At 47.7% G+C, this 11,135-nt stretch overlaps 1 protein-coding gene across 1 annotated transcript in view; it reads right to left on the bottom strand.

The window, feature by feature from the left end:
• The window catches only part of KIF26B (kinesin family member 26B), a 499,134-nt gene extending 489,010 nt beyond the window's left edge, over positions 1-10,124 (bottom strand). Inside the window, exons 1-2 of the mRNA XM_027122401.1 lie at positions 9,194-10,124; positions 7,969-8,370 (exon numbers count right to left, since the gene is read on the bottom strand). Coding sequence (XP_026978202.1) covers positions 7,969-8,370; positions 9,194-9,256 — 465 coding nt within the window. The 5' untranslated portion in view covers positions 9,257-10,124. The remainder of the gene's footprint in view (positions 1-7,968; positions 8,371-9,193) is intronic.
• Between the last annotated feature and the right edge of the window lie 1,011 nt (positions 10,125-11,135).

An 11,135-nucleotide genomic window follows, 5' to 3' on the forward strand; every position in this document is an offset into this window, starting at 1 on the left:
AAATATAAGGAAGTTCCTTTGCCCCCTCTAATACATTCCAGCCAAGCAAATTACTCAGCTCAGGGTCCTGACCACCTCACATACTTTCCCCCCATCCTGAAAGCGAAGTTACCAGGAAAAATAACCACAACCTTCTCCCTCAAGCAAGGGTCTCCACTCAGGCAGTTATACTAATAGTGTAATACCCTCAATGGCTTTGGAAGGGGAGAAGCATCCTTGGATTTCTCTGTTCCTTGCATCTTTACTCGTACTTCCTTTTGTGACCTGAACCACATCAATCACCTGGAATTCCAGGGTAAAGAAAAGAAATTGGGTTCATCTTCATTTTGCTACATGAGATTTTATGAATGTATGTAAGTATGTGTGTATATATTAGTACAGTGCCTAGCACATACTAAGGATGATAATTGTTAGCCACTTGTAATCATCATTGTTATTACCATCACCATTATTATTAGCTGATGAATGGTTCAGTTTGATCTGTGATATAATGCCAAAGAGCAACTGATGTTGCCTATTTTATTGACTTAATCCTCCTAAATGCCGACAAATTACCAGGCTCAGCCATTTAAAAATCACATTTCTAATGCAATAATACTATCTGCAATGAGTGTGGAAGAAATTACTACAGGCCAGGGATTTTTACAAAGTGAATTAAATCACTATAAAAACTGACCATGGGACTTCTCTGGTGGCGCAGTGGTTAAGAATCCACCTGCCAATGCAGGGGACATGGGTTCGAGCCCTGGTCTGGGAAGATCCCACATGCCCAGAGCAACTAAGCCCGTGAGCCACAACTACTGAGCCCACGTGCCACAACTACTGAAGCCCATGTGCCTAGAGCCCATGCTCCACAACAAGAGAAGCCACTGCAACGACAAACGCAGGCACTGCAACGAAGAGTAACCCCCGCTCACCACAACTAGAGAAAGCCCGAGCGCAGCAACGAAGACCCAAAGCAGCCAAAAATAAAAAATATATATACAATAAAAAAAATTTTTTTAATTAAAAAAAAAAAACTGGAGCTTTCCTCCACTGTTGAGCCCTGATGGTGTGGCAGTGAAAAAGAAATGCTAGAAGAAGGTGGAATCAGGGAGATGCCCTTCCACCAGGGAACTAAGGCTCTCGAGAAGTCTGTTTTGCTGGAAAGTAAGCCTCTGTTATGGAAAACACTTTCTGCATATTTCAAAATGGTTACTTTCCTCTCTTCCTGCCAGAGTTAGACCCTGAAGTCAGTAGGGCCATCGGCAAGGAGAAATAAACACAAATTTGGGGAAGCAAGGAAAAACTTGAACCAGTGAGGATGTGCTGGAACCCACAAGGACAGCCTAGAACCCTCCTCAGTCTCTCAATACCTAGACATCTTCACCTTCAGTGATAGAGATGTTCCACAGGAGAGGATGGTGCCCTTCATCATGAAGCAAAACATACACCTGGTCCAGTAGTTGGACGATCTTAAGAAATCCATCAGAAAGTAGAGGAGCCTAGTTGCTGCCTCATACCAATGGCAGAAGAGACAATTATGTGATGAGCTATAATCTTTCATGCCCTGCACTGACTCTTAAGATTCAAAGAAGAATGTGTCTGCTGCTTCACTTCCATCTTCAACATCTCAAACTATCTCTGTTCCCTTCCCTACAGGGAGGAGAATTCTGGGAAATGTAGTTGACTCAATACAAATCCACAGTAGTATCCACAATAGAATGTTTAAAGCCATATGATGCTAGTATGGGCTATTCACAGTAGATTGGAGTCAGAGTTGAAGTAGTGTCCATGAGACCACCAGTTCTACTTGGATTTGAGTCTTTAACTGCAGGGAGTTTAGGGGTTCTGAAGTAAAGGTCAGGGTGTGGGAGAATAGTGCTAGTGGGAAGGTTAGGATAGTGGCTAATCAATAACCTATCCGTGACTACAAACTTAACAACTCATATGACTATGTTATTAGCACACGTAACAGTTCAACGAATACTTTTGGGATGAAGGATGAATGAACGTTCCAGTGATCCTGGTGTTCAATAGAATAAGTGTCTTTCCTGTTCATTGCATCTTCCAACTAATTTTTCCACCTTTCTCCTTTTAAACTCCTAATTTAATATACTGTTTCTAATGTACTTGACATTGTTTTTAAATTAATTTATATCTTGTGGTGAATGTACTTTTCAAAAATTCTCCAGATCACAAACTCAGTGATAATTATTTGAATGTATTTGTTTACTCAGTAAGTATTTCAAATAGATTAAAATATCAGGGAGATGTGAGGAATCTGAAAATACTTAGTGCTTTAACTTGATTATATATATGAACTAAACTAATATGTTAGTGTTTGATTTGTTCATTTTATGGTAATTTCTGTTTACATAATTTTGTAAAAATTTTTAAAAATCTATTTGTTATATACCAAAATAATTTTACATTCTCTAACTTATATTTTTAAAATTAAAATTTATAATTTTGTCATCTTATGTAAGATACAAATTCTACATTTATAATCTCACAAAATATTTATATAATAAATACCATGTGTTTCTTCTATTCAGATGAATGTCCCAATTCAGTGCTTATATAATTTAATGTTTTGTGATAGTAGCCTAATATTGTTTTTTTCTAAATTCTGAGTTTGATATTTATACTATATAAAATCAAAAGATAAAATTTTCTCAGGAGGAAGCTAAAGTTGATTTGACCCTTAAATCTCATTTTCTTCCTAAAACTCTAGAGAGTCTAGTTCATTAAAAGTTAAAAAAAAAAAAAACTGACCCTGTTGGTTCACAATTAAAAGTCTGGTAGAATGAAATGCGATTATGCCATAGCTTACTAAGCCTTAAAGAAGATATTACTGCTCATATGTCTCTACTGGGAATGTTTTTATACTACCTAAAATGTTTGAGAAATGTTTTAATGATAAATGCTACTGGACTTTTTCATTACCGATATTATCTATTAGCTGATCCCTTATCTAAAATATTTCCGAAATGGAAAAGATTCAAATGAAGCTTTCTGAAAACAGCCATGTGTTCATAAAAAGATTTCCAATAGACTTTTCTCATAATTAATAAGTACTTAAAATTCAGTATCTATTTATAAAGAGTCTTACATTGGCTTCTAGGGGATCTTTTAAATGGAGTTACTTTTTCATACCCCTGTTTTTGAACTGAAAAAATATATATATACATATATATATGTATATCTATATATATATATATGTATGTATATATATATTTCCAAGTCTAGACTTACTTGGGCCCTGGCTATTTAGAGTCTACGTTTGGTGTTCTTAAACCCCCTGACACATTCCTTTCTTTCATCTCTGTGATTCCTGGCCACTCTTCTCAGTATGTCTGGCTAATCTTCCTGACATTTCTGGGGCATAAATGGACCCAGAATATATGACCAGGGAAAAATTCAGCTAGGAATGTAGTTCTGTACTGTTTTTTATATAAAAGATTTTCTTTTATTGATATGGAAATGAATAGATGTCTGATAACCTTCTGCCAACCTGGAACATTTCTACTTACCCCAGGGAGTTCTTTGGGGCTGATGTTTCATAGGGCTTACACTGTCAATTCAAAAGTTCTGTAACAGATCTCGAAATGATCTAGGATAGCCCCAAAATGGGAGATTCGTTCCTTGGCCCGCATTTTTGGCTCCGTGCCTTGACTGTGTATAAAACAGGAAAGATGCTCTGGCCAATGGATATGAAATGGTTTTATATTTACACAGTGGGACACCACAATGGGTAAAAGGACTGATTTCACTTAAAATCCCAACACTTTACAAAACCACATTCTTTCCTTTTATCTGACCACTTTCACTTACTAGCCCTAGGAAAGAAATGATATAAACCCAATAAGTACTTTTTTTACTGACTGAAGTAATAAGTCAATCCAAATGGTTTACAGTCTGTCACCAGGCAAAAATCTTGACTCACTCAGGTGAGCTGCTATTTGACAGGTGGGATCCAGAGCATCATTAAGAGTTATGTGAGCTCACAGTTGTCTCTTCTACATTCCTCAGTCTGTGTCATTCCTAAATCTGCCTTTATTCTCTATCTCTTCCAAATCCATTATCATCTTTCTCTATGAGCTCCCCCCAAATCTGTATCTCTTCCCATTTCCTGCCTCAGTCAACATTACCCCACCCACCCAGTTACCTAAGCTAGAAACCTCCGAGCCGTGTAGCCTTCTGCCATGAAGTCTCATTCTCCAGTGGACACACGACTAGTACTGAGAGTGCTCAGAACCGGGTGGTCACGCCTCAGGCCACTAGAGCCACTGTCTAACTCCTGGGACCAGCCCGACCTCCCTGCATGGGCCCGCCAGCACTTTACCTCCCCTCCTTAACCAACTGTTTCAGAGACAAAACTGGGGGAATTCAACAGCGCTGGCTACCTACCAGTGGGCATGATGTGAGAATTCACATGGCAAAATGATATTTGGGAAATGTACTGATGAAATCAGAAACTGAAAGTGGATAATATTTTGCAAGAAAAGCGCTAAATTCTGTAAAACATAAATCCCATAGAATCTTGTCTAGTTAATAATCGTAAACCTCCACATCTTGGACTTCGCTGGTGGTCCAGTGGTTAAGACTCCACACTTCCACTGCAGGGAGTGCGGGTTCGATCCCTGGTCAGGGAAGTTCCACGGTGTGGCAAAAAAAAAAAAAAAGATAAACCTTCACCTCTTTCTCTAAAGAATGGAAGCACTTTTCAAGCCTCACCTAAAATAATTTTTTGACATTCTAATCATTTAAAAGATCTCTACAGTCTGAATCATTTTTTCCTTCGTGTATTAATGGGAAAGTTAAAATACAGAGGAAAACTCATTTACTCACTGTCACAAAATAAATCGGTGGTAGAGGAAGAACTAAAACCAAATCCCCCCTAAAATTATAAGGTTCCTGGATGTACTATTCTGCCTTTGACTTTTAAATGCCTACGGAGGAGACTTTTAACACCACCTCACAGAATGTAATACTCTATGTAAGAAAAGAGTCCCCAAATTCATCTTAAGTGAATTACAAAGATGATTTTTGCTAATTACCTCTCAAAAACATGCCTTTATCTTCCAGACCCTTACTCTTCAGGGCAAACTACATGTTGGAGTCACAATGACCTCTCTTGTTCTAATGAAACTTAACTCCTTCTGTGCCTGAGGGCTACGGAGGTCCACAGTTTGCTCATAAATCTGGCTCAGGGAAGAAGAAAGGCCTTGTGTTGGAGTTACGTGGGCCTCCATCCATGGTGCTTGAGAGAACACAACATTTGTTTGGTTAAAATGCTGCAAACTTAAAAAAAAAATGCTGCAAACTTTAAAGGTGTAATGGAAATATTACCTGAGGGTACCAATACTTAAAAAAGAAAAAAACCCTAAAATTATTATTCCCAGAGACAGGCAGAGGATTGGTAGTTAAAATTCTGGCCCCATACCTCATTACTAACAATGAGGTCATCCGAACAACCCTTGTTTCTGGCTAAGTCTTATGTTCTCCCCTGCACCACATGTCATGTTTCACTGTGCTCCATCACATCTTAAACTCCAGGCAAATTCATGTGTGCACTTAAAGTGACCCCATGTGACTGTCCCCAAGACTGACAGCTCTTCTCTAGATGTGCCTGGATCACTTTAAATTGGTGTAGAGCATTGAGGTTCCCCAGATCCAACGTTTCCTCTGGAGCCATCACTCTGATAATATAATCAGTTTCCCAGCATCACTTTTATTTCATCACATAAATAAAATTGCCAAATATATCAAGCTGCCTCCTATTGCACTGTGAATGAATTTTCCAGGCTGCTTCAACAAAGCCAAAAATCTACTTTGTCACATGACTCCACAAAACATGATGGATGCATTTAAGTTTCAACATTTGTTTCTTCTTCCTATAGATTTCCTTTCCTCCCTCCACTTTTATGAAAAGAGTATATTTTAATTTACCTTGGCACACACGGAGCATTCAACAACACAAAGAAGTTACTGTAAGAACAGGTCCACAAGAATGTTCTAGAAAAAATTGGTAGGCTGCAACTTACTAGGATTGCCAAAAATATATCTTTAAGAACCAAAGTTCTTGGGCTTCCCTGGTGGCGCAGTGGTTGAGAGTCTGTCTGCCAATGCAGGGGACACGGGTTCGTGCCCTGGTCTGGGAAGATCCCACATGCCGTGCAGCAACTAGGCCCGTGAGCCACCACTACTGAGCCTGCGTGTCTGGAGCCTGTGCTCTGCAACAAGAGAGGCCGCGACAGTGAGAGGCCTGTGCACCGCGATGAAGAGTGGTCCCTGCTCTCTGCAACTAGAGAAAGCCCTCGAGCGGAAACGAAGACCCAACACAGCCAAAAATAAATAAAATTAATTAATTAATTTTTAAAAAAAGACCTAAATTAAAAAAAAAAAGAACCAAAGTTCTTCAAAATTTATCAGCTGGTCTAGTCTGGTTATACAGACTTACAGCATCCCACACTCTTCCTCTGTAGCACTCACCGCAAATGGAAACGAATAATGAATTGTGCATTTTGTGGTTAATGTCTGTATCCTCCATTAGAATATAAGCTCCATGTGGACAAGGGCTGTGTGTACCTGTTATTTTATTGCTGTGCCTAACACAGTTCCTTGAGTGTAGTAGATAATCAAATAATATTGATAAACAATCACAAGAGTAAATAAATCTGTGAGTGAAGAGAGTGTTAAATCAGAAGATATGGCATGCAAGAGTGAAATAAGCTTTTTAGAGTCCCTGAGATTTACTTTTAGGGGTGTCCTGACAGATTTATTATGAAACTACGAAAATGGCATACTGACAACAGCCTACAAGTTAATTACTCTTGAGATAAATTCGGGATTCATAAAACCAATTGTCTTGGTGGCAACTTTCCACATTTAAAATTTTACAACTCCTGCGGGTATCTGTTTAATTTAACCCTTGCGTATGAAAAGACCAATGTGTGTATATTTGGATAAGCAGAAACGGCAAGCAGATGCAGCTATTCCTAGACTCCACTACTCAAAATCACATTTCACTTCAAAAGTCACAGAAGTATAAACCAGAAAGTCCCACTGAACAGGGTCAGAATTCTCTACAGCAATTCACGCTGTGTTCTTGATATTTCTCTCTAAGCACTGATAAAAAAACTCTTTGAAGTGAAAGAGTAAATATTATCATTTGATAGTACTTAGACCGAACAGTGCAAATACAACTGCATTGTGTTACACTCTGGGGACACACACAACGCTGGCAGGGGTGCCATGGAGGAATCAACGTGCTCAGCACTGGTGCAGGCAGGAGGGAGCCCCGCTCAAAGAACTACTCACCCCTTAATCTTCCTCTGATAGACACACAGAGGTTAGGGGGAAATGCTGACTTTGCGATATGTGTTTCTGTTTTGGTAGCCCTGGGAAGGAAGGCTCACGAATAGGCAATGGGAAATGCCAACTCCTAATTATCAGCCCGCTTTTACTACTCCCTCCGACATTTTTGTAAATGATCACGGATGGGGGTGGGGAGAAAAATCTAAGGAGTAGCCCCGGTAGGGGGGCGCGGAAAGGAAAGAATCCCAGTAGCTGGTGTCAGCGTGTCCCCGGCCTGCGACGCGGCAAAGGCCTGTGGACGCCCGGGAAGAGGGTCTCGGGCGAAGGCAGCACCGCGCGGGACCAACGGGATGGATGGGCGAGTCCTGGGGGCACAGAAAGGGCACTCTGAGGAGTGGAGGGCAGCAGGAAGAATAACCTGAATAACCTGGGCAGCCCCGGTGGGCGGCGAGGCCTGGAACCGCGTACGCACCATCCAAGCACTGCGCCCGGGGAAGGTCTGGCGGGGGAGACGCGCAGGGTCGCCCCCGAGGCCGGGAGCTGACCCGGCTCGGCCAACGCCTTCTCCGGAACCGAGCAGCGCACAGCGCTGCAGGTCCCCCGATCCACGGCCGCGGCGAGGCGCGCAGTTGTTGCCCGCCCAGCCCTGTCCCCGGCGGCGCTCACCTTGCCCGGAAAGGGCCCCGGGAGGAGCAGCTTCAGAGCCTGCCTCTTCAGCTCCACCAGGCGGGCGTTGCAATTCTCGCACCAGACGCCGCGGTCCGATCCGGGGGAGGAGCCGCCGCCGCTGCCCGAGCCCGGGGAGCCCGTGCCGAAACCTGGCGAGCCGCCCAGGGAGCCAGGCGAGCTGGTGCCAATGCCTGGGGAGGCGGGGCCCGGGGAGCCCGTGAAGGAGCTCGGGGACGAGGTGCCCGAGCCGGGGGACGGCGTCCCCGACGAGCCGAGCGCCGAGCCCGCGCCCTCGGGAGTGGGGCGGCTCCCGGCGCGCGACTCTTCGTATGCTTTCCGGTACCAGCTTTCCGGGGAGAAGGGCGCCGCGGGCTTGGTGGGCGAGCAGACTTCATTCACCTGCGGGGGGGACACACGGTGTCAGGGGCCGCAGGGCGGCTGGCTCCCGCGCCTCTGCCCAGGGCCGCCCTCCCGCCTGCCCGGGGACCTGCGCGCCACCGAGGACCCGGCCAAGCGCCCACGGGCGCACGTTAGGGGCCGCTCTGAGCCCTGCGGCCAAATCTGCCTCCCTATGTCTGGTTAATTGTGTTTAAGTGAATCCCCGTCGCCCGGGTGACCCCTGCACCGGTTCCCGGGAGGCGGCGGACTCCTCTGGTTTGGAGGAGAGGGGCTCGCTCACTCAGGGAATTTCGATGGTTTCTGCAAAGGAACCCACGGATTCAGCTCCCCGCGCTTTTGAATCCGGCACCCACCCCAGCAGGAGCTCACTTTTAAGATCCTGGACGACGGGGGACGGGGGTGGGGGGCTATGACTTTTGGATTTTTATTCATTCAGGGCAAGGCCCTCCGGATCCTGAAGGTAAATGAAAGGTTCTCCCGCCTCCAGGAAAACGGTCCCTTAAGAACAGCAGAGAAATCCTGGGAAACCCTCCCATTCGGCTTAACTCTGCTTGGAAGTGCAGGAATGCTGCAAAAGTTAGGGATGCGGGGAAGAGAAGGAACGAGAGGGCTGCAAAAATTCCGAGGGCAAGGCGAGTGCGCTGGCGTCGTTGCTGGCGGACCCGCCTCCGCGCGCGCACGCCGGCTGGCCCAGCCGAGGCGCCTCAGCAGCGGGAGGAGAGCTCGGGGCCACCTTGCCCTAGCTGCACGTTACCCGGAAAGGGGAACCCTGGCCGGGAAGAGCCCGGTAACGCGTCTCCGCATTATACCCATCACAACTTACCCCGTATTTCTTGCCCCTGGTGGAGACTGCAAGCCTCTCTTTATTCCCAGCTACCGAATTCATGGTGGCTTTTCCAGAGGAGAGTGTCTAAATGTTCCACCAACGCTACATCCAAAAGGTCTTCCAACCCAGAAGGGTGTCCAGTTGTAGGGGGCTGTCTCTTGGCCCTCAAGTCAAGGTTTCTTAACTGAAGGGGGCGGGGGGATAAAAGCAGATGGACCTCAGAAGTAACAGCACTAATTTGCAGAAGGGTTGCAATGCCTGGTTTATTCTTCTCTTCAAATAATGCGTTTCCTCCTCTTCTGCCTTCTCCAACCACACGTTCTCTTTTCACGGTCACATCCAGATAATTGGCATTCTCCTCAGCCTAGCGAGTCCGTTTTCCTCCACGAGGGAAAAGACGAGTACAATCGGGGCACACGGCAGCTGCAGACAAGGTGGGCGGGCCCCCCGCCTCGCCTCCGCCGGCGAGCCGGCTCTGGGAACTTGTCTCCTTCGCGGAGCTTGGTAACTGAGTTCAAAGAAATTCTCCCAAAATATAAAGATCCAGATCGGGGAGGAGCCTCGGCGTGTTGGGGAGCCAATATCCGCCGGCCCGCTTTGCCTGACAGTTGCGCGAGGGCAGAGAGGGGCGGCGGCGTGGCCCGGCCGGCGGGGTGCCCCGGCCGGCGTCTGCGGTCAGGGCGCGCGTGTGCGCCGGGGCGCAGCGCGGAGCCTCGCGAACAGCGGCCCCTCCGGGGAGCCCGCCGCCTGGCTGCAGCCGCCGCGTCTGCCGGGATCCATTTTATGTTGCGGCGCTCCTGCCTGACATTGCGAGGCCGAGAGCCGGGGGAGGGGGTCGTAAATCTCGCCTGTTGCGGGGAAGTTGCTGGTGAGTGGCCCGGATCCAGGGCTCTAATGAAACAGCACTGCGCGAGCCTGGAGCTGGGGGCAGCGCCGAGCGAGCGCGACCGGACAGAAATGCGCCCGAGCCTCCCCGCCCCCAAGTTCTTTCTCTTCCTGGCAAGGCTTGCAGTTCTGCCTTTGAAACGCCGTGTAAGAGGGATTGAGTCACAAACAAGTCCACAAATATGCCGGGTCCTCCCCCCGGCCTTTGTTCTCCTAGACCTGCCCTGCAAACCTTTTCTGGAATTGCCCTACCAAGCCCGGCCGGCCTGGGGGCCACCCTCCCGAGCGCAGCGGGAGAACAGGTCCTTCGCCCCCGCCCGCCCGCGACCCAGTGTGTGCTGTGCCTAGCCGCCCAGGGCTGGGCCGCGCGAGCCCGGGGAGCAAAGGGCCGCCGCCGGGCAGGGAAACTGAGGGACTTGCCGCGCGGCACACGCTCGGCGCAGACGGCGCGGGCCTGGAAGGGGGTGTGTGCAAGCTGGCCTTGGCCTCGCCTTGGTCGGGGGTCCCCTCGGCATCCCCCTTCCTGCTCTTCCAGCGCGCAGGGCCCGCCGTGTCCCGGGAGAACCCAGTCATCGCCCTCTCCAGTCCCCCTCCGCCCCCGGCGCAGCGCCTGGAGCGCAGGAAGCCGGCATTTGCCGGGCTCCACACGTAGCTGCTCCGGGGTGTCATTTTTCATCTCCCGGGAGGACATTTCTTCTGGTGAGCCCGCAGGTCTGTTTTGTTGTGACCTTTAATTAACACCCCGCGAGACTCCTCTTGAAAGGACCAGCCCCGTGCGGTGATCACGTGAGGTGTAATGGCATCTCCGCGCCCGGGAGGGACCTGGCCTGGGGGCATGCGAGGGCGCAAAGGACGCCTGGGGCTTTCCAGCCTCTAGCTTCCCTCTGAGATATGGAGGGGGCAGGAAGACAATATCCTGGGGTGCTGGAGCCCTGTGGCAACGCCGCCCCACACCTGTTTTCCTCAGGGAAAATTCCTTCCGCGCATCCCTCGCACTGCCCTCCGCCCACCCCTTCCCGCCGCAGCCCTTGCGTGGGAATGTTTCACAGGCACT

Source organism: Aethalodelphis obliquidens, unplaced genomic scaffold, assembly GCF_003676395.1.
Source record: "Aethalodelphis obliquidens isolate GAN/ISIS:26980383/991018 unplaced genomic scaffold, ASM367639v1 scaffold24, whole genome shotgun sequence".
NCBI classification, from domain to species: Eukaryota; Metazoa; Chordata; class Mammalia; order Artiodactyla; family Delphinidae; genus Aethalodelphis; species Aethalodelphis obliquidens.